Source organism: Bombina bombina, chromosome 11 (assembly GCF_027579735.1).
Source record: "Bombina bombina isolate aBomBom1 chromosome 11, aBomBom1.pri, whole genome shotgun sequence".
NCBI lineage: Eukaryota > Metazoa > Chordata > Amphibia > Anura > Bombinatoridae > Bombina > Bombina bombina.
The window spans coordinates 85,511,909-85,537,086 of NC_069509.1; the positions used below are offsets into that span (position 1 = coordinate 85,511,909).

Genomic DNA, 25,178 nt, shown 5'->3' on the forward strand with positions numbered 1-25,178 from the left:
TAGCCCAATTAAGAAGCTACTTGGCCTCTCACAAATAATCTAAGTCTATAACCAGACCCCTCACTTTCCTAGAAACTATGGGTTGCTACCCACTTCACAGAAACATCTCATCACAATTAACTATTGTCTATTGTTGCTCCACAGAGATGCATAACTCCCAAACTTTACCAAGCTCTGGAACAGGGACTTACCAAACGCTCTTAGCGATAAGGACTGGGGTAAAATATTCTGCACCCATGCGAAAGTCTCCATCTCAGCTAAAGTATTAGAATCCAACTATAAATTCCTATCACAATGGTATTACACACCGGATAGACTAAAGAAAATGTTTAAAAAGCCAGATGGTATGTGCTGGAGGTGTTGAAGGAAGAACAAGATGCTTATTTATATTTGGTGGGAATGCAAGCTCATTGAACCTTTCTGGCAAGAGGTTCTGGGTATGGTTGACTAAAAGCTAAACATTTAATATCACCAGAACCCCTGAGCTCTTACTCCTTCATAATATCCATATTCACAACAATAAGCCAAAAAAACATGTATTACTTATCATGCTTAACAGTGCCAAATCACTCATCCCTCAACACTGGAAACCTATGGTCACACCCACCATTGCTGAATGGACAGCCCCGATAGTAAGACAATTGCAAATGGAAAGATTCTGATACATGAGAGACGGAAAAATAGAAATAGATGAGCTCATGCTTGAAATTATGAATCCTCATACTGTCAACTAAAGTATAGAACCTTTGTCACGCCCCTACTCCAAACTACAGTCCACTTGTCCCTTCCCCCCTCTTAAAACCTTGACCTTTACACCAATTCACACCACTTAACTCTTACCCATTCTTCTTCCCTCTCTATGTAATCCTTTCCTTACCAATGGATATAATTGTTTTTACTTATATTACTATTTATACTCCAAACACTTTTATTTGTTTCACATTGAAAGTTTATTAGTATGCCACAATTATTGACTTACAACAAACTTTTATGATTTTCTAAAAGTTATATAATTCTTCAAAACCACACCTGGCACAACTAAAGAGCAAGGACAATCTGATAGACCATAAACTTATTATTATTTGACTTGAAATGCACAGCCCTTTCAAGGGTCAACTCATATTTGAAGCTTCTGTCCATGTTGTTTTTGCCCTCTCTTCGTTTTGTACAACTTCTTTTATTTCAATAAAGCTCTTTTGAAGAAAAAAAACAAATAAAAACATAGAGCTTTTAGGCCTAAACCAGCAAAGGGAATGGTGCAGAGAGGCGTCATAGTTACATTTCTTTACTTTAGAGATAGAGAGCCAGTGTGGCAACATTTTAATTCATCCTCACCTATCTCATACCAAGGAGAGCCGAAATCCTCTCAGGAGACTGTTGTCCAGCCATCTCATAAGCCAATCGAATAATACTCCACAACCTAAAGGAAAGAGAAGTTGACAAAAATCCTTAATAGCTTGTAGATAGAGTTCAGGTTCTGAAACAGATGCTCCATCTGAGAAGAAGTATTAGGACATAATGAAGGAATGACAAATTCCTGACAGATATAGTGGTCTGAAATCACCTTAAAAAAACAAACACAATTTAGAAAAAAGAACCGCTTTATTCGCATGGGAAATAATAGAAGTGGAATCACACTGCATAGTTGAAAGTTCTGAGACTCTACGAGCAGAAGAAAAAGCTAACAAAACCTTCCAATTTAACAGAGAAATAACCATGTCAGGTTAAGAGTGTGATTACTGAGCAGAGATTCTGTGCTGGAGCCTGAGTCTCCTAAATCCTTAGTTCAGTATACTACCTACTGAGCTATTCAGAACCTTTGACAATTAACATCAACAGATTGCATAGGTTCAAACGGAGCCTACTGAGAAAACCAAATTAGGCTCCAAGGAGGAGCAACAGATTAGAACACAGGCCTAATACTGACCAAGGACTGAACAAAAGGCTGAACGTCCAGTAAGTCAGCCAAACAAAAAGCAATATAACCAAAAGGACAGAATCTAACTCATCAGGGAACTGACTGACAAGCCCTTCTCCCACCCCTCCTGGAGAAAAGACAAAATACGGGGGAACTGACACTTACGCCAAGGAAAACCCAGAGATTCGCATCAGTATTGTATATTTTAGAACACAATATTAATTATGACTATCTCCGCAGTAACCTCCAACGTGTTATATATTTTATATAAAGTTACAGATATAATTAAAACTCTCAGCGGTAACCTCCAATATATTTGTATTCTTTTTTAGTAGTTCTAATCAGGTGATATATTTTTAAACACAGCGAATTATAATTGTGGATTAAAGAGGATTCAGTTTGGAAAAATATATACAGATTTATTATACATTAAACAAGATATGAACAAACGATATACCATTTAATTATACACAAAACAAATTCTCTGATACAATATGAAATAAAATATACTATTTTGCTTAGTTTTTTAACCCTATGGGTACAAATCTAACAGTGAAATCTATTACAATGTAAAATAAACCAGCATGGACCAATTATGCAATATGTGTTACTAACAACAGTTATTTAATACAATCTTAGCTAATATTATCATTACAATTATGTTTTGGTAACTTAATAATACAATGCAATCAGTCAGATTCAGATTGTATCTCTACAGCCAAAGAAATGCATAAAAACCTCTCTAATGCCTCAACAAAACAACTTTAAGGAATATAAAACTACTAAAATAAAATATACTTAAACACAATACCAGGGTTGTTCTTACAATAAACTGAATTAAGTGAACACTATCGGTAACAACATTTTCTGATATTGGTAGCTGAATTAGATTCCTAGACAAAATAAATTAGACTATAGGGATAAGTACATATAAAAGTTGGACCTAAAATCATCTAATACAAATCTTAATAAGGACCTTAAATGCAACAACTGCTTATATATAATTAAATACTTGTTATACTTCCCCAAATGTTTGTTCCTCCAAGCCCTAGGTTATCACTAGTCAAGCTGTGTGTTTCCCCTGCATCCGGTCCCACAAAATCTCTTAATCCACAGAAAAAAAAATAGGCAAAATGTTTCCAAGGATATCAAAAATATGAGATGGGTACAACCAGGATTCAAAAGTTCTATTTCAGGGGAAAATTGGACTGCACCTCACCCTCACTTTCATGCAACCCAGAGTCCCTTGTGAATGATCAGAAAAAGTGTATAACAGGAGCACCAAGTATATGGATAAAAAATTAAACTTTATTTAGAACATAAAGGGTGTCTTCACCCTTGGGTAAGAACATACATGAATAGTCAAACAGATGAACAAAAGGCTGACCGGTTTCGGCTGTTGCCTTACTCCTAGCCTGCTTAAAACTGTCTGTCAGTTCTCAGATTTAAAAACCCTCATCTGTAATCCTATTAGTCCAAAAATCCACACCCCTCATTTTAAACTCCCTTCAGCTTGAATCAATTAACTCACCTCTTTAACATAGCTGTATTCATCTATTTACTCAATATTGCAAAAGACTACATTCCTAATCTCCTGTTTATCATTAATAAAAAAAACATGAAGAGAACTGTTAACTGTCTATTTACCATACATTTTTGTATCATTGTATAAGGAAATTGTCTTAGGGCTGGGCCGCTTGTGTATAGAGATATATATTAACTCTAGTACTGTGTGTTAGTATTTAACCAGACTTTTATATATACATAGCAGCTCTCAGTTTTGATAGATACATCCTAGATCGCCTATTGTTGTTATGGAGAAAACGGTGTATTTTGCTTAAACTCTGTGCTTGTTCGTAATTATTGTTTATAAATGGAGGCTATTCCCCAATCCCTATTGGTTAGATACCGTGTGTGCCGGCCAATCCGGTGCGATCTATCAAACCCCAGTGTTTTGCAGGAAGTCATGTCAGTAGCTATTGGTCCTTGTTTAGTGAGCCCTGATTGGCCAAATATCGTATGTGTGCACCTATCATAACGATGCCTGTCACGTCACACCTCTCTGTCAGTCCCTGTTTTCCTAAGCTGTGTTTTGCAGGAAGTCATGTCAGTAGCTATTGGTCCTTGCTTAGTGTGTCCTGATTGGACAAACATCGTATGTGTGCACCAATCATAACGATGCCTGTCACGTCACACCTCTCTGTCAGTCCCTGTTTTCCTAAGCTGTCACTGCTAAATGTTCACTACATGTGAATAATGGAAGGAGATAGTGTGGTATAGGCGCTTCATTGACGATCTCCTCTTCATTTGGCAAGGCTCCCGTAAAGATCTAGAGAAGTTTGTAGAGGGACTTAACAACAACAATGTAGGCATTAGCTTTACGTCCGAGATACAAGAGCATACAGTCAATTTCTTGGACATCTCATTAAAGGGAGAGACAGGCCAGAAGATTACCACAGAGACATATCGGAAACCTATCACAGGGAACTCTTTGCTACATGCCGCAAGTTGCCACCCAAGGAGGGTGTTTAGGGGTGTAGCTAGAGGTCAGTTCATTCGCCTGAAAAGGAACTGTACTGATCAAAGTACATATGAGAAACAGGCCGACGAACTATCAGTTAGACTCATGGAAAGAGGCTATCCAGGGTCAATAATTACAAAAGAGAGAAAAGCAGTTACCAAAATTAACAGAGTTGATCTTTTGAGACAAAAAAACACAAAGTACAAAAAAAGAACAAAAGGGACTGAGGACAGGAAAATCAAATTCACGACAGAGTATTCACAACAGTACACACAAATATGTCAAATCATTAGAAATAATTACAATCTGTTGTCTGCAGATGATGCTCTAAAGGAGACAGTATCTGAAGGTATCAGATGTACATATAAAAGAAACAGAACGATAGGTAATATAATTGCACCCACAAGACTGAGGAAGGAACAGACAGATGGGTCCTCTTGGTTGAGACTAAATGGGACCTATAGGTGTAACCATTTATCCTGCAAAGCTTGCGAGAAAGTCACTATAGGAGACTCCTTCAGCTCTCTAGTCACGGGGGAACACTTCCAGAAGAATTTATGTCTTAACTGCAGGTCTACCTTTGTAGTGTACTTGATCTCATGCACCCACTGTGCCCTCCAGTATGTAGGTCTCACGACAAGGGAAGCCAGGGTAAGGATAAAAGAACATCTAGCGGATATCAAAGCGGGGGTTCTCACAACGCCACTTATTAAGCATTTTTCGATTACACACAACAAAGATAATTCGTTCTTTTCCTGGACCATCATTGAGAAGGTACCAGTCCAGATGAAAGGAGGGGACAGAACCCGCAAACTAGGCGAAAGGGAGGCCTTCTGGATCTTTCGTTTAAAAACAAGGATTCCAGACGGCCTCAATTCGGAATTTGACCTCATTAATTTTTGGTAGTATACATTTTTACATTTTTACCTCTCTTCACACATTTTAAAATATGTAGGCAACAATATGATTACCATGTAAACCCAATTCTACCTGTATACTAAGAATACTTACATATGTATAGAGAGTATTTACCAAAATATTAATACACAAACAAAGCACAATATACATCAGGTCCTTCGTAGGAAGTAGCACACACATGGTTTGTCAGAAATACTAAGGTTAAATACATAGCTAGTGCATGAACTCCCAAGGTCCTTATTAATTAGCAGTTCATTTTAAAGCTAAATACAATGGACCTGAAGGAATCTAGCTAAATATACTTTGAATAGGAAATAAGGGTTCTCCACTTGTTGAGGACATTTACTAATAACAAGTATATAGATAGAGTATAACACAATTGGCACTTTTCAAAGTGTATTTATGGGTATAACTAAATTAAGTTCTTAAGGGTACATCATAGCAAAGGTGTTATACGTTAATTAGTGAGTAGTTTAATACATATAACTTTTTTGGTGTTGGGCACAGTAGATCAGAATAATGCTAGGGTAAATATACCTAAAATAGTAAATTAAGATTCACTTCTAATTGGAGAAATCTACTGGAGATAGGTTCTATGCTAGAGCGCAACACACCTACCCCTTTAAATAAATGTGTATTTACACTTGGATAGGGTTCAAAAGGGAGCGTCATAATGGAGTCTTTATTCTTTAATTCAGGTTTGGCAGGCAATACACGCACACAGTGTACGGATACATTCCATTATTCACATGTAGTGAACATTTAGCAGTGACAGCTTAGGAAAACAGGGACTGACAGAGAGGTGTGACGTGACAGGCATCGTTATGATTGGTGCACACATACGATATTTGACCAATCAGGGCACACTAAGCAAGGACCAATAGCTACTGACATGACTTCCTGCAAAGCACAGCTTAGGAAAACAGGGACTGACAGAGAGGTGTGACGTGACAGGCATCGTTATGATAGGTGCACACATACGATATTTGACCAATCAGGGATCACTAAACAAGGACCAATAGCTACTGACATGACTTCCTGCAAAACACTGGGGTTTGATAGATCGCACCGGATTGGCCAGCACACACGGTATCTAACCAATAGGGATTGGGGAATAGCCTCCATTTATAAACAATAATTACGAACAAGCACAGAGTTTAAGCAAAATACACTGTTTTCTCCATAACAACAATAGGCGATCTAGGATGTATCTATCAAAACTGAGAGCTGCTATGTATATATAAAAGTCTGGTTAAATACTAACACACAGTACTAGAGTTAATATATATCTCTATACACAAGCAGCCCAGACCTAAGACAATTTCCTTATACAATGATACAAAAATGTATGTTAAATAGACAGTTAACAGTTCTCTTCATGTTTTTTTATTAATGATAAACAGGAGATTAGGAATGTAGTCTTTTGCAATATTGAGTAAATAGATGAATACAGCTATGTTAAAGAGGTGAGTTAATTGATTCAAGCTGAAGGGAGTTTAAAATGAGGGGTGTGGATTTTTGGACCAATAGGATTACAGATGAGGGTTTTTAAATCTGAGAACTGACAGACAGTTTTAAGCAGGCTAGGAGTAAGGCAACAGCCGAAACCGGTCAGCCTTTTGTTCATCTGTTTGACTATTCATGTATGTTCTTACCCAAGGGTGAAGACACCCTTTATGTTCTAAATAAAGTTTAATTTTTTATCCATATACTTGGTGCTCCTGTTATACACTTTTTCTGATGCTTCGCTTATTATTTGGCCAAACAGTGAGCACAGGTTTTGGATATAGATTGCGGTAGGTGAGCTAGAGGCACACTGCACTGACTGTCTTAATATCCAAGGGACACAGGTGGACTTTTTTCAGGGCCCCAAAAACAGAATAAATGGGCAGAGAGTAATAATCCTGGATTACAGGACACAACTGTTCACACCAAAATTGGATACAGCATCCTGATCTGAGAGGAAAAGAAAAAAACACCTCACCAAGGGACTGAAGAGTGGTGAGTCAAGCACTTTATCTTGTATATACACGGATGTCTGGGAGTGGTCCCTTGTGAATGATAATATTGTGGGGGTTGTTTTGGGGAAACGCCGCCACATTTTTCTCTTATAAACAGTCTAATTTGTGCAGTGGCCTTACAAGGAATTGTTTTCAGGACTACTCATATATATATATTTCTTTAATAACAGTGCATACACCTTACCCCTCCCCCTATTGTCCCTTGTGAATGCTCAGTGACCCAATTTATCCTGAACTACAATTCCGCCCCAATCTCCAACAACCATTCACAGCTGTGTGAGGATCTGTAATGCTTTGATTGGATGAATGCTAATTAGCCCCTGGGAATAATTCACTCAATGCTAAGTATAGCTGGTTGTACTTTCACTAATTCACCACAAGATTGCGATGGTGAGTTGTGCTATAAAAGGGAACTTGTGTAACTTCCTTATATATATTCTTCTTAGAATTAATTTTTTCATATATCATACATACATATATCTATATATATTCAAATATACATATACATAGTACACACATATATACAGTATATACACATATATATATATATATATATATACATATATATATATATATATATATATATATATATACACACATATATACATACACACACACATACATACATACATATGCATACATACATCCATGTCTACTTACAAGCATGCAAATATATTTAATTTAATATTTTTTTGTTTAACTAAAATGTACCAATTTAAAAATTAAATCCTCATGACTTAGATAGACACTTATTTATACATAAGGCATATACATAAATAGAATTTCCTTATGGGGGCTTCTCATATATAAGTGTATGTTACAGACGAGGCATAATGAATTATATAGTATTTTACAATAGTTTCCCATTATATGTATATTTTAGTCTGTCATGTTTCCTCAATGCATGGTGATGCCTGAGAGTATGATTTGGTCAGGTAATCGGTATATATATATATATATATATATATATATATATATATATATATATATATATATATATATATATATATATATATATATTTATATACAATACATAAATGTACACGTCACACACGCACATTTATATATACAAATACACAGGCATATATATATATATATATATATATATATATATTCATATCATACTGGTTATTTCATATACTTAATTCCATACAATTGTAGTATCCTTTTTTTATGTTAGGGAGTGTCTGAATTGGCTCCTAAGCCAGCAGGTATCCCATTAACATATGAGTGAGGGTCCATTTGTTTTTAATTCCATCCACCAAAGTTCCTAGACAATGGTACTCCACCTGTGTTTCTCTTTTGTGTTCACAAACAGCAGGGGTTCTTCCAGCACAAGTGGTAACCTCTGGACACATGTGGTCCAAGATAATTGTTAGCCAAATGCTCTTGCTTAATTAGAATGCCAGATCCAAAATGATTTTAAATACATTTCCTGTATCAAATTAATTCTTTTTATAATTTGATAAAATAATTCTTCTGATATAGACAGCTCCCCACAGATGATGTAACAGTATAGGTATGTGCACCAAACCTAATGGTATATTTTGCAAGATACTGGCTACTAGCCTGGATCAAGGTGACAAATATCATGACAGGAAAACCTTGTCTAGACAAGTCTAAGCGTTCGGACTCCAAGCAGTCAGCTAACTATTAAGATTGGAAGAAGAAAAGGACCCGGAAGAAGCAGAAATCTCTATAGAGGAAAGGACAACATCTCCAACAGATCCGCAAAAAAAAATATGCGATCAAGCTAGAGCAATAGAAACACTGAAGTCAGCTTCTGATTGATCCGGGCACTCCTCCAAGGAAGGAGGAGAAACAGAGAGAATAGGTAATCAGTCTGAAATCCCATGTAACCGCAAGAGCATCCACCAGAACTGTTAGCTAGTCCCTAGATCTGGACCAGATTATCTGAGACGCCATCAAGTCTAACTCCAAGACCCCCCACCTGAGGGATATCATAGAGAATACTTCCGGAGGAAGAGCCCACTCCCCAGGGAGAACATCTGCTTCCCAGATGCACATACCTGCGATGTGAATAGCAGAAATGTGGTTATTGTAAGTCTACACCAACCGAAAGATGCGAGACACCTCTTTTATTACTAAGGAACTCCTTGATCCTCCCTTACAGTTGATATAAACCACCAATGAGAAATAATCTGAATGGAAGCAATCGCCTGAACAGGGGGCATGATTTCGGATTAAAAGACTGATCTCAAAACGTCTCTTGGGACGGAAGATCCTGACAGAGCCACCAGGACAGAGTCTTTGCCCAGGGTGTCAAGGACTATCCTCAAGAGAGGTCCAAGAGGTCTCTGCTCCATTGTCTGAGCAAGAATAACTGTAGAAGTCTCAGAGGAATAAGCCAAAGGAACAGTGTCCATGAAGACCACCATAAGACCAAATATTAGCAAAGGTAAAGAACAAAATCCTAGGCCTCACTTAGAGATAAGGATTGATAGATCCCAGTGGAATGCAAATAAAAAATTCAGATAAAAAGACCCCTCAATAAGAGGTAAACAAGATCTCATAGAGAGTAACCAACCCGCATTGATATGAGTTAGCAAAACTAACATTAGAAAGCTGGCAAAAACATGTACAAGAACGAGAACTCATCAGAATATTACATTACTCACAGGTAATAATAATAAGTTTACAATTCTAAATAAAAGAAGAATCACAACAAGAATAAAAAGAAGGGGCCCTCTTAGACGTTAATAGATATATAGATCTAAACTAACAGGGTGATATAAACAGTAAGGACACCAGATGGCAGCCAAGTAAACATAAAGAACAGGAAAACCTGAACTAAAAACAGTGTAATAAAAGTTCATAGCTCTGAAACAAAGCAGCAGAGAAAATGCTGAATAAAGAATGATTATTCCCATTGGAGAAACAATGTACTATTGCCCCGCAATAAAAACAAAGCAATACAGGGGTAACACCAATAGTGTTACTGAATCAGCGTTATGAGGAGAATAAGCATAATAAGTGCAAGTGATAGTTTCTCTCAGAGACATGCAGAATTTCTTGCTTAGAGTATTCTATAGACAACAGAATAAATAAGCAGAGAAAAAAGACAGTGTAAGGGAACCATGCAGATTTCCATACAAAAAAATAAAGCCACTGGGTTGATCAGGATCAGAAAAACATTAAGTACACAACACTACCAGAGGGATAAGTATATGGTAATGAGCCCTCTGTCTATACACTGCTTTTAAACCCCTTTTGTGTCAGCACCTGCCATACAGGTGATTAAAACACATAACTCTAGAGAGCACCACTAAAAGAATGGCACTGTAGAGTAGGAGATAAATAAAAACTAAATACACAGCATCTATATAATCATTAAAACCTCAGAAAAGGTTCAATATAAACCATATAAAATACTCTAGAGTAAAAATTAAAAGAATTAATGGACAAACACCATTAACCTCCACTAGATGGCACCAACAACAGGGAATCCCTGCTGAATTTAAGGGATATTCCAGCCAAAATTGGAAACCACACGGGTGCATTTTGGTATTGAACAGAAGCAATTTTGTAATATACATGCATTAGCAAAAATGCTTCTAATAAAAGCTATAGCTGTTTCAAAAGTGTATTTAAGTATGCAACGTGCACCAGCATTTTAAACTCATCACTTGCTCAGAGAGCCTAAGGTGCTTGTACCATCTGGTAATGACTCAATTTGTTAATTGATGATATGATACAAGCCCCACTGGTGCTCTGAGAAGCTGCAGTATTTAAAATGCTGGTGCGCTGTGAATATCTAGCTATGCTTCACATGCACGAACAGAGAAAAATGCTAACACTATAACAGTGATAACTTTTTCTAGAAACATTTTTGCTAATACATGTATATTGCAATTATTTTTCTATTCAAATATGTAATTCATCTATGTGCATTTCAATTTTGACTGGAATGTCCCTTTAAGGTTGTACCGAAAATAAACACCTAAATGTGTAAAAAAGTATCTGGAAAGATAAAATTAAAGCTTTCTAATACCTCAGCCCCAGACCTCATGAAAGGTTACAAACAGGGCAACAATCATATAATTAAATACAATCTGCAAGTATGTAGGGAGTGATATATATTCAGGAATAAATAATACCTGCGCTACTGAACAACTCAAACAGCTAGTGCGTCTGGTGCCATGAATGAGCTTAGTAACACTTTATTGTGGAGCTTCTGACTATATGTCAGTTACATTTACGCACGATACTATGGGCTACGCAGGACGCAAGAGCCCAATGTAAACACTTAATATTGCATTAAAGGGACACTGAACCCAAATTTTTTCTTTTGTGATTCCGATAGATTATGCAATTTTAAGCAACTTTCTAATTTACTTCTATTATCAGTTTTTCTTTGTTCTCTTGCTATCTTTTTTTGAAAAAGAAGGCATCTAAGCTTTTTTTTTTTTGGTTCAGCCTCTGGACAGCACTTTTTTATTGGTGGATGAATTTATCCACCAATCAGCAAGAACAACCCAGGTTGTTCACCAAAAATGGGCCGGCATCTAAACTTACATTCTTGCATTTCAAATAAAGATACCAAGAGCATGAAGAAAATTTGATAATAGGAGTAAATTAGAAAGTTGCTTAAAATGTCATGCTCTATCTGAATCACGAAAGAAAAAATGTGGGTTCAGTGTCCCTTTAAGTAAAGTATAAATGTAATGGGGCAGCTTCTGACTGTATGTCAGTTGCATTTACACAGGGTACTATGGGCTACGCAGGATGCAAGAGCCCGATGTAAACACTTAATTTTGCCTTAAAAAAGCATAAATGTAACGTGGCAGCCTCTGACTGTAAGTTAGATACATACTACACGTGTAGTATGGGCTACGCAGGCCGCTAGAACCGGCTCAACAAAAAAAAAAACTCACAAGAAACAGCGCTTGTCTCTGGATATAAAGGAGTCACTCCGGATCCCTTAAACACACCCAGTATATAGTGACCCCGATTTCACAGACCACATAACCCTATAATGAAATAAGGAAACAAGCTTACTACTTCCTCAATCTGGGCGCTGCGCTAGAGAAGCCACAGCACATACACTGCAGAACATCCGCAGCAGGAGACGCCATCACTGTGAAGAGCGCACCAAAAAAAACTCTCACGGCGGGAAAAGTTAACCCGATTAACCCCGCAGGACAGTTTGGCGCCCGGCATCTAAGGGACTGAGTAGAATTGTCCCTTGCCATCAAAAGTCAGGAATCGTACCTGAAACTAAATGTAGAAAAGCTCCCCGCTGTCTAAAGAGAACAGCACATCAGCAGCTGATCCATTAGTGGCCACAATGAATGTCAAGTTTGATGAATCAATGCCCGGTTTTTAAAAAATCCTATTAAAAACAGGGGCACTTTCATTCATCAAACTTTACATTTCACTTGTTTTGTTAAAATACTTACCCTTTTAATCTTGAAAGCCGCTCCAGCGATTCCTCCTCCTGCCGCTCGTCACTTTATACGTCAGCAATGACGAATACGGCATCCTCCAATCACGGCTTCCCCCCCAGGGGAATCATTGCCTGAGGCAATAAACCCAATTTTTTTCTTTCATGATTCAGATAGAGCATGCAATTTTAAGCAACTTTCTAATTTACTCCTATTATACATTTTTCTTCTTTCTCTTGCTATCTTTATTTGAAAAGGAGGCATCTAAGCTAAGGAGACAGACCATTTTTGGTTCAGCACAATGCACAGCACTTGTTTATTGGTGGGTGCATTTAGCCACCAATCAGCAAGCACAACCCAGATTGTGAACCAAAAATGGCCTGGCTTCTAAACTTACATTCTTGCTTTTCAAATAAAGATAGAAAGAGAATAAAGAAAAAATGATAATATGAGTAAATTAGAAAGTTGCTTAAAATTGCATGCTCTATCTTAATCATGAAAGAAAAAATATGGGTTCAGTGTCCCTTTAAAGCTTTGCTGGGGTGTTCTTTGCCTCCTCCTGGTGGCCAGGAGTTGAATTTCCACTAGTAAATAGAATTGATTTGTGGACTCTCCATGCCATTGGAAAGAAAAGAAGGTTAAAAGGACAGTTTACTCTAAATTTATATACCTTTTAATTTGTTCCCAATGATCCACTTTTTATTCCTTGAGTGTATTAAATTGTTTACAAAATACCTCAGTTGCCTATATATTGGCATTTGAAATAGCTGATTTAGCCTGTGATACCTAACTATATTGAAAAAGTTTGTATACTTAGGTATAGGCTATTGACAAGCTATGTAAACACAGCCAACAGAATAAATATATATATATATATATATATATATATATATATATATATATATATATATATATATATATGTGTATGTATACATATACGTGTATGTATGTGTATACATGAAAATATGTATGTGCCCACACATTTGAGCCCCTCCCAGTCAAATACCTTGAAACATGCTATATCATTTGTATTCAATCTATGGGGAGAAGTTAGCGCGGTCCCGGTATCATTCCTGAAGTTAGCGAACATCTGTCTTTCACTTACACGCTAACTTTTTACTTTCAACTTGTAATGCGAACGCTAACCAGGGTACAGTCATTTTTTTACTTTAAGTGCAGTTAGGGCATCACTTGCAATGTGGCCATTAATTGACCCTTTTATTTACAAATAGTGATGTCGCGAATAGTTCGCCGGCCAACATAGCATGTTCGAGTTCGCCGTGGACAGCGAACATATGCGATGTTCGGTCCGCCCCCTATTCCTCATCATTGAGTAAACTTTGACCCTGTACCTCACAGTCAGAAGACACATTCCAGCCAATCAGCAGCAGACCCTCCCTCCCAGACCCTCCTACCTCCTGGACAGCATCCATATTAGATTCATTCGGAAGCTGCATTCTTAGTGAGAGGAGGGACAGTGTAGCTGCTGCTGATTTAATAGGGAAATCGATAGCTAGGCTAGTGTATTCAGTGTCCACTACAGTCCTGAAGGACTCATCTGATCTCTGCTGTAAGGACAGCACCCCAAAAAGCCCTTTTTAGGGCTTGAACATCAGTCTGCTTTTTTTTTTTTTTTCCTGCAGTTGCCTGCCTGCCAGCGTGTGTGTCAGGCTCACAGCGTATACTGTGCCCACTTGCCCAGTGCCACCACTCATATCTGGTGTAACAGTAGTGTACATTTAAAAAAAAACAACACTTTTTTGACTGTGAAATAATAGCAGACAGCTGCCAGTACCCAAGATGGCCACCAATAAGGCAGATGGGGAGGGTTAGAGAGCTGTTTTGGGGGGGATCAGGGAGGTTGGGGGCTAAGGGGGGATGCTACACCACAGCATATGTAAATATGCTTAAAAAAATTAAAAACCTTTTATTTTAGTACTGGCAGACTTTCTGCCAGTACTTAAGATGGTGGGGACAATTGTGGGGTGGGGGAGGGAAGGGAGCTGTTTGGGAGGTATCAGGGGGTCTGATGTGTCAGGTGGGAGGCTGATCTCTACACTAAAGCTAAAATTAACCCTGCAAGCTCCCTACAAACTACCTAATTAACCCCTTCACTGCTAGCCATAATACACGTGTGATGCGCAGCAGCATTTAGCGGCCTTCTAATTACCAGAAAGCAACGCCAAAGTCATATATGTCTGCTATTTCTGAACAAAGGGGATCCCAGAGAAGCATTTACAACCATTTGTGCCATAATTGCACAAGCTGTTTGTAAATAATTTCAGTGAGAAAGCTAAAATTACAAATTGTTTTTAGTTTTTTTTAAATTTGATCGCATTTGGCGGTGAAATGGTGGCATGAAATATACCAAAATGGGCGTAGATCAATACTTTGGGTTGTCTACTACACTACACTTAAGCTAAAATTAACTCTACAAGCTGCCTACATGCTCCCTAATTAACCCCTTCACTGCTGGGCATAAAACACGTGTGGTGCGCAGTGGCATTTAGCAGCCTTCTAATTACCAAAAAGCAAAGCCAAAGCCATATAAGTCTGCTATTTCTGAACAAAGGGGATCCCAGAGAAGCATTTACAACCATTTATGCCATAATTGTATAAGTTGTTTGTAAATAATTTCTGTGAGAAACCTAAAGTTTGTGAAAAAGTGAACAATTTTTTTTTATTTGATCGCATTTGGCAGTAAAATGGTGGCATGAAATATACCAAAATGGGCCTAGATCAATACTTTGGGTTGTCTACTACACTACACTTAAGCTAAAATTAACTCTACAAGCTCCCTACATGCTCCCTAATTAACCCCTTCACATAATACACGTGTGGTGCGCAGTGGCATTTAGCAGCCTTCTAATTACCAAAAAGCAACGCCAAAGCCATATAAGTCTGCTATAATGGCATGTCTGGCACACAGTGTTGGGGCAAGGGTCCATCTGACCACTGATACCTGGTCTGCAAAGCATGGTCAGGGCAGGTATATCACCTACACTGCGCACTGTGAAGCGGGCGTAACCCTTACACTACCAGATCGATACAACATCATACCTGATGTTTTAAAGCACGTTATTCCAAACAATTTAGGAATGTTAGGTGATTTATGCCCTTTATGGATTAAACATAGAAACATAGAAACATAGATATTGACGGCAGATAAGAGCCATAGGCCCAGCAAGTCTGCCCCACCTTACCTAACAGTATAAACTTATCTAGTTCGTAGGATAGCCTTATGCTTGTCCCATGCATTTTTAAAGTCCCCCACAGTGTTTGTTGCTACTACCTCTTGAGGAAGTTTATTCCATAAATCAATCACTCTTTCTGTAAAGAAGTGCTTCCTCAAATTACTCCTGAATCTACTACCCTTTAGCTTGAGCTCATGACCCCTTGTTCTTGAATTTTCCATTTTATATAAAATACCCACAGCCTCAGTTTTACTAAACCCTTTAATGTACTTGAAAGTTGCTATCATATCACCTCTTTCCCTTCTCTCCTCTAAGCTATACATATTTAGGTCATTGAGCCTATCCTGGTAAGTTTTATTTTTTAGACCATGTACCATTTTGGTAGCCCTCCTTTGCACAGATTCAAGTTTGTTAATATCCTTCTGAAGATATGGCCTCCAGAACTGCACACAATACTCAAGATGAGGCCTAACTAATGATCTATAAAGTGGCATAAGAACCTTACTATTTCTGCTGCAAATACCTCTACCAATACATCCAAGCATTCTGCTAGCCTTACTCGCTGCCTTACTACATTGTTTACTAAGTTTTAAATCATCTGAAATAATAATTCCCAAGTCCTGTTCCTCGTCTGTAACAGTCAGTAAAGTGTCATTGAGTCTGTAATTAACATTTGGATTTTTCTTCCCTAAATGCATTATTTTACACTTTGCTGTGTTAAACTTTAGATCCCAGTCGTTTGTCCAATCCTCCAATTGTTGTATATCACTTCTCATTTTGTCTACCCCCCCTGGAACATCCACTCTGTTGCAAATTTTTGTATCATCTGCAAAGAGACATACTTTCCCCTGTAGCCCTTTGCTGATATCGCAGATAAATATGTTAAACAAAACAGGCCCCAGAACTGACCCCTGAGGAACACCACTAGTAACAGCCCCCTCTGCTGAATGAACTCCATTTACTAAGACACTTTGTTTTCTGTCCTTAAGCCAGCATTCCACCCAGTTCACAATTTTTGAATCTAGACCAAGGAGATATAGTTTGTGAATAAGTTTATTGTGTGGGACGGTGTCAAATGCTTTGCTGAAATCTAGATATGCTACATCAACTGCTCCTCCCTTGTCTAATACTTTTGTATTTAAAACCAGACTCTGCATCAACTATGTAATTTTCCATGGGGGTTTTGCCATGGATCCCCCTCCGGCATGCCACAGTCCAGGTGTTAGTCCCCTTGAAACAACTTTTCCATCACTATTGTGGCCAGAAAGAGTCCCTGTGGGTTTTAAAATTCGCCTGCCTATTGAAGTCTATGGCGGTTCGCCCAGTTCTCCGGTTCGCAAACATTCGCGGAAGTTCGCGTTCGCTGTTCGCGAACCCAAATTTTTATGTTCACAACATCACTATCAAATGTTAATGTTTATATTTTAAAAGTTCTGGTGATGTATTCACCTTGTACCAACCTCCAAGATCCTTAGCCTATTTTGCACTCCCAGCTTCAATTCTAGTTTAAAATAATGTCATAAGCAACCACTGGTCAAGTTTTTAACAATTGATGTCAAGGGGCTGATTTATCAAGTGTCTGTCCGACATGATCCGCTCAGCATACGCTGTCGGCATTTAACATTGCACAAGTAATTCTAGTAACCTGCTTGTGCAATGCCGGCCCCTGCAGATTTGCGGCCGCTACAAGGGGGTGTCAATCAATCCAATTGGGCGGATTGATGTCCGCAGCCTCAGAGGGGGTGTACGAGTTAATGAGCAGCGGTCATAAAAGGGACACTGAACCCAATGTTTTTCTATCGTGATTCAGATAGAGCATGCAATTTTAAGCAACTTTCTAATTTACTCCTATTATCAAATTATTTTCATTCTCTTGGTATCTTTATTTGAAATGCAAGAATGTAAGTTTAGATGCCGGCCCAGTTTTAATGAACACACTGTGTTGTTCTTGCCGATTGGTGGGTAAATTTACCTACCAATAAACAAGTGCTTTCCATGGTTCTGAACTGAAAAAATAACTTAGATGCCTTTTTCAAATAAAGAAAACAAGAGAACGAAGAAAAATTGATAATAGGAGTAAATTAGAAAGTTGTTTAAAATTGCATGCTCTATTTGAATCACAAAAGAAAAAAATTTGAGTTCAGTGTCCCTTTAAGACCGCTTCTTCTTAACTGCTGTTTCCGGCAAGCCTAAAGGCTCGCGCGGAAACAACTGCATTGGGGCCAATTGATCGCTTGTTAAATTGGCCCCCCAATAGTCTTAACTTTCCCATAAAAAGACATACTGCACTTAGGGATTTTTGTAAGAAGCAATGTGATGTTTTTTTTGCAGGAGACCCACTTTATTAAAAAAAAAAGGGAACCTAAATGGTTCCATTTTAAATTTGGCCCTAGCTATTACTCATCAAGCACAGTGAAAAAGAATAGAGTGTGTATAGTTATTAGGATAAATATTCACTTTCAGGTCCAACAACATTTAAAAGATACTAAGAGATGATATATTACCCTATTTGGTCTCTTATTTAACCGTCCAGTTAAACTAGCTTGTTATTATAGCCTAAATCTTAAAAAAAAAAAACTAAAAGGAACAATTTTCCATATATTGGAGTCTGCAGCTACTATAACAAGTCACTGAGAACACATCAAGGGGAAACAAATTTTATACTACAGCGTCTGTTAAATATTTGATGTGGTTTTCACTTGGAATCTACTTCAACCTATTTATATAACGATAATACAGTTAACATGTTCCTTCAAGATTTTCCTTAAAGAGAGATTCTGTATACTCCTATATGGTACTGCTTTCTTTTTCCATGATCTATCAAATGCCTCATGTACTATATTCAAGTCACAAACTCAAACTGTTTCCTCTATTTTCTGTATATTTAACCCTTTAATGACAGGGTTAACTTGTCTACATCGAAACAACGTTCCGATGTAGACAAATTGAAATCCTGCGATCGTGCACATGATCGTGAGATTTCAATGATGGGTCGAGGTCAGGGGGGCGTCCCTATGAAACTAGGCATGCCCTCCAGACCGCGATCCCATTCAGGAAGCGCCATTGGCTTCAGGACAGCCAAACAGCTTGGACGTTTTATTCCGTCCTAACGGCGCTAAAGCCCAGCGCGGTTAGGACGGAATAGAACGCCGCATTGGCGTTAAAAGGTTAATTATCTTTGCATATTGTGAAAAAAAAGCCTTACAGGACACAAATTGTAAACAATACAAAATAACATTTTAGTACATGGTTCAGTGAGCGGGTTTTTATCCAATATATTGTTATACACAATTTAAAATAAATGCAGATATTTTAAGATAGGGAATTCTGCTTTATAACCATCTTTCTTTTTGTCACTTATGCAGTGTATTTCCATTTATGAGAAGACAACGGCATTCAAGTCCCAGCCCAGCTTTTTTCTTCCCTCAAGGAGAGCAGGAAACAAAGATAGATGGAGATACCAAAACTACCCCAACTACTGTTCTAGAGGTGCCTATACATTCTCTTTTGTGCTATTTTATTTGTAATACTATAATTTGCATAAATGGTTGAATAATAATAAACACATATTTTTTGCCTATTTTCACGGAAAACATATTCATGTAAAAGATGTAGGTCAATTTTTCGTTACTTATTTGCAAAACGAATGAACTAATTTGAACTAATTTTATCCTTAACTAACCAAAGTAGGGAAAGAATGTTAAAGATATAGGAAAGTTAAAATTGAACGTGCATGACTCAGATAGATCATGTAATTTTAGGACACTTTTAAATTCACTTCTATTTTCAAATGTGCTTCGTTCTCTTGGTATCCCTTGTTTAAAAAGAATCTGCACATATCCTACACTAGTGGGAGCTAGCTGCTGATTGGTGCCTGCACACATTTGTCTTTTGTGATTGACTAACAAGATGTGTTCAGTAGTGCAATGCTGTTCCTTCAGAAAAGGAAAACAAGATAAGGAAGTAAATTTGATAATAGAAGAAAATGGAAAGTTGTTTAAAATTGTATGCTCTATCCAAATAGTGAAAGAAAATTTTGGGATTTCCTGCCCCTTTAAAATAATTTCATTTGTTCATATAGCTTCACCATCTTTTAATTGAAGAAACTAAATGAACCAATGTTGTATTTGTTCTTAGTTCTAGTTTAAGGAACATGCAACCCAAAATTCTCCTTTCATGATTGAGATCGAGAGTACAATTTTTAAAAACAATTTTCCATTTTACTTCACTTACTATATTCTCTTGGTAGAATGAAGAAAAACACAAGGGGCGCCTCATAGTGTAATGTTGTATGTATCAAGATGAATAAAAACTACTCACCAGAATAGTGGCATCTTAAACGAATAAGATGCTATCAGGCAGACTGACGTTTAAGCAGCAGTCAGTTCGCTGTGGGTCTCCGTATGTTCAAGCCGGCAAATCTGGACTCTAAAAATCTTAAAAAATCTTTCTTTATTGTTTTGCAACACGGTTCTCGGTCAACTTGTTACAAAGCTGGTAACAAGATGAAGGTGTGTACCTCGACAGGATTACAGCGTATCCAGCTGAATAAATGCAGCGTGCAGGTGTCTCTCAAACACAGGGATCAACAATCCGCTGCAGGCTAACCATTAGGGCTGCGGTAAAAGTTCCAAAGTGTGAACAGAGTAAGATGGCCACAAAACTGGGTCGTGGTTAAAAATCTTTCTTTATTGTTTTGCAACGCATTTCTCAGTCAACATAGGACCGTTTCATCAGGCATAAAATTGATAAGTAACGATCTCTATTTAAACCTAAAGTGACCCGGAAGTGGTAAGTGAGAGTTAGGTCAACTCAGCTGACATAGCGATCTAACTAAAATATAACTACATTGTATTGTCATCGTATACAATATGATACAAACAAACAAAACATTAAAAATATATTATAACAATGAATACAATGATTATATTAACATTATAGTTAAAAATGGTTTCAAGTGCAATAAATATTGCTTGGTCTCCGCTATATATAAATCGTGCAAAAGCTGATAAAATCAAAATACTCCAATGTTAAAAAATATATCATTAAAAGCAAGATATAAGATACAAAATACTGCCAAAAACCATTAGGCAGTTAAATATTAAAAATTCTAATAATATAGATCTAAATATTATATTTGCCTATGTAATATATGTTGCTACAAATAAAAGGTGACTGACTGTGAAAAGTGAATGCTGCATGAGTGCAGTGGAATGTTTAAAAGTCAAATGACATAAGGCTAAATGAAACAAAATAAAATATGCCTCTATGATATGTAGTTTCTATAAATATGAGGTAACTGATTGTGATGAAGTGAATGATAAATGGTAATTTAGATTGAAAAACCATTATGTGAAGGTGATATGATGATCACAATTACGTGATCATAAATATATGTGTAAGTGCAAATTTAGTTATCATATGTATGCTGTGGATAAAGTGATAATAAATGATAATGGTTTCAATCCCTCCGCTAAACTTTATGCCTGATGAAACGGTCCTATGTTTGACTGAGAAACGCATTGCAAAACAATAAAGAAAGATTTTTTAAAGATTTTTAGAGTCCAGATTTGCCGGCTTGAACATACGGAGACCCACAGCAAACTGACTGCTGCTTAAACGTCAGTCTGCCTGATAGCATCTTATTAGTTTAAGATGCCACTATTCTTTTGAGTAGTTTTTATTCATCTTGATACATACAACATTTGTAATTACAAATTACACTATGAGGTGCCCTTTGTCTTTTTCTTCATTCTAGTATGTTTTGAACCATTACACCGTGGGACACAAGAGGAGCTTGCCGATTTATTTTAACCACAAGAGACTTTCACATTATCCTGGGACAATCACACATGACAATATATTTATCATAATTTGTTTGTTTCTAGCATACTTGAATTGATTTTATTATTATTTCGACTATTTGGTTATACTTTTGAGGGTTTATTTGGAACCTCCACATAATTTTTACATACACATCAACTGTACCACTTTTTTGTAAATATCACTGTATTTCACTTTTTATTTGACACGCGCTTCCTCTTAGATATTCCTGTCGGACTATCTTTACTATTATATTCTGTTGGTGTCCTTTATTGAAGAGCATATTTAGGTAGGTAACGTGCATATTTCTGGAACGCTACATGTCAGCATTATTTAACAGGGTTATACATGTGCAGATATTGCTGCCCTCTTGTGCTTAAAAAGGTATATAATTGTTGAATGCAGTCCTGCAAAACTGCTGCCATATAGTTGTTCAGCAATATACACACAGCCTCTTAGGTATGCTCTTCAACAAATGGCATCATGAGAACAAAGTCAATTTGATAAACGTAAATTTGAAGAAACTTTTTTTACTGAATGTATCCTGAGTGTGACTTTACCTGTGTTTGGAAACACCTTTGCAAGGATTAAACACACATACTAAGTTCAAGTCACAAATGCAAAAATAACATGTTCTAACAAATTGGAGTATGTCCTGTTCACATTAGAATGTCCCTTTAACTTACCTCCCAACCTTTCTCTGAGACTTTTCCTGGCCTGTTGGAGGTTAATTATCTTGTGAGCAGTGGCTTACCATCATTTCTGGGTGGGGCTGTGTTAAAGGGAAGTGACATGTGTGGATCCATGTCAGGAGAGTGTGTTGTGTATAGATTGTAGGCGTGTGTGAGCAGTCTGTGGGCGTCTGTATGGGCTGTGGGCGTGTCTGGGCAGAACCATGGGCATGGCTCAGGCAATTCCCTTAAAACCAGAAGGCTGTGATTGGGTAGCAGCCAGACCTCCCAACCAGGGACAATCCTGCAGGATACAGGATAGTTGGGAGGAATGCTGTAAAGAAAAATTAGAGACTTTTTTTAACCTAATAGTATTTGTTTGGGCTTAAATGGGATCTGGACCTTAGGTAGGCCATGTGTAGCATATATTGTTTCTGCAGTCATATTACAAAGATCTAGGTTCTCTTGTAAATTCTACTGCCTAGAAATACCAATAAATATCTATCTAGACTTTAAAAAGACGTGGAAGTCAGACTTAAAAGGGACAGTCAACACCAGAATTTTTGTTGTTTTAAAAAAAGATAGATAATCCCTTAATTACCAGTTCCCCAGTTTTGCATAACAAACAGAGTTATAATTATACACATGTTACCTCTGTAATTACCTTGTATCTAAGCCTCAGCAGACTGCCCCCTTATTTCAGTTCTTCTGACAGACTTGCATTTTAGCCAATCAGAGCTGACTCCATGGTAAATTCACGTGCATGAGCTCAATGTTATCTATATGAAACACGTGAACTAATGCCCTCTAGTGGTGAAAAACTATCAAAATGCATTTAGATTAAAGGCGGCCTTCAAGGTCTAAGAAATTAGCATATGAACCTCTTAGGTTTAGCTTTCAACTAAGAATACCAAGAGAACAAAGCAAAATTGGTGATACAAGTAAATTGGAAAGTTGTTTAAAATTACATGCCCTATTTGAATCATGAATGTTTTTTTTGGGACTTGACTGTTCTTTTAACATGCCTATATCCAATTTACTTCTGTTATCTAATGTACCTTTTTCTCTTGATCTCCTTTGTCAATATACTGAGGTAGACTCAACAGGTTTTGCATTAATTCTTATAACAGTGTTATTTCATTAAGCAACGCATTCTGTAAACACTATTTTATTTAGGCCCCCTTTAACAATATGTGGGTAGACAGGGTTCCCAGTTGGAACCTGTTTGCCTGCTTTCACGGATTGTGAGACAGCATCTACTGCCCACATAAAACATTGGCCAAGCAACTACTCTCCACCCCAGTTACACAACTTGTGGTTGCTGGTTCACATGAGTGAGCCTGCACTGTAAGGGCATCCAAGCTGTGTCCACAGTTTGATAAATTAGGACATTAGATATAATATCCTATTGTAAACAATGATACCACTTTTTTAAATGTAGTCTACACAGTAAAAAATGACCATTCTTTTTAAGTGCAAATTTCCCAAAAATAGGGTGTAGTGTTCTTCTGTATTATGGATAATATTACTTAAAGGGACAGTACACTGTAAAACAGTTTTTCCCTTAATGTGTTTACAATTGCTTTTTTTCCCCAACTGCAGAGTAAAAAATGTATGAAAAATAGCTTATTTGTGTATATTAAAGCTCTGATTTTGTGTTTTGAAGCCACAACCTAATAAAATGGGTTGAGCTTGTAGGTATAATCAGATCTCATTACTGTATCACATTGTGCACATATACCTGCTTCTTTATCTTATATCTGTCCTTAAAACAATCACCAGTACTTTGAGAGAACAATGGAAAATCAACATTGTATTACCTTATCTCTGCTATATCCCACTGGAGTGTAATTTCTTCTGCTGGCTGTGTTTACAAAGCTTATCTATAGCTGGTACGCGCGGCCACAAACTTTCAGAATAGGTGGGGATACCACATGCTAAATCAACAATTTCAAATGCCAATATAAGGGTAAAGGAGCTACTTGTAAACAATTTAATACACTCCAGCAGTTAAAGTGGATCATTGGGAACAAATTAAAGGGGAGAAATTTTTTGAGTAAACTGTCCCTTTAAAAAGCCAATGGTGTACAGAGTATAACTGCTGATTTTCATGGTTTTGTGTTTCTAAACAAGCTTTGAATAGGAATTTAAATATTGGTTTACATTTTTTGCATGCAAAATAATTACTATAAATGCAATAGGATACTTGTGGGATGTCAATCCAGACAGAACATTGAAGGCTGTTTTTTTAGTCAAAATTGATTTATGTTTTTAACAATTAGAACATAACTATCTATACATATAAATAAATAGCATGCCCTAAAATGTTCATACATATGAAAAAATAAAATCCTAATCAGGGCTACCCTTAGCATTTGTGGGGCCCTGGATAAGATGAACTGTGGGGCCCTTCAGCCCAGCCCCCTTATTCCCTTCCCCCTGTATATCCTATCCCTTGTATGGCCCCACCCTAGTTCCAACATTCAGTGTTTCCTATATGAAGAATATCACTATATATATCACCTTCTGCTTCCATAAACATTTCTTTATAAACTAAATACAGGATGTAGATTGCACCTTCTCATACCCTCCCTCTGGACAGTGCAGGACCCCAAAAGCGTGGAATCCAGGGCTGGTGATAATCTCGCCTGCCAAATGGGCAGGGCTGCCTATAACCTCACATCTAGACATTTATCATCCCTTTATA

At 37.3% G+C, this 25,178-nt stretch overlaps 1 protein-coding gene and 1 long non-coding RNA gene across 2 annotated transcripts in view; one reads left to right on the forward strand and one right to left on the reverse strand.

Moving 5' to 3' along the window:
* LOC128642128 (regulator of G-protein signaling 11-like) overlaps positions 1-25,178 on the forward strand; it is an 801,065-nt gene that overhangs the window by 759,828 nt on the left and 16,059 nt on the right. The window contains exon 17 of the mRNA XM_053694807.1: positions 19,343-19,466. Within this exon, the coding sequence (XP_053550782.1) occupies positions 19,343-19,466 (124 nt within the window). The remainder of the gene's footprint in view (positions 1-19,342; positions 19,467-25,178) is intronic.
* On the reverse strand, positions 1,153-22,513 carry LOC128642129 (uncharacterized). The gene is made up of 3 exons (XR_008399625.1): positions 22,487-22,513; positions 1,347-1,420; positions 1,153-1,193 (listed from the first exon to the last, which is right to left on the reverse strand). It is a non-coding gene; the product is annotated as an uncharacterized LOC128642129 (long non-coding RNA).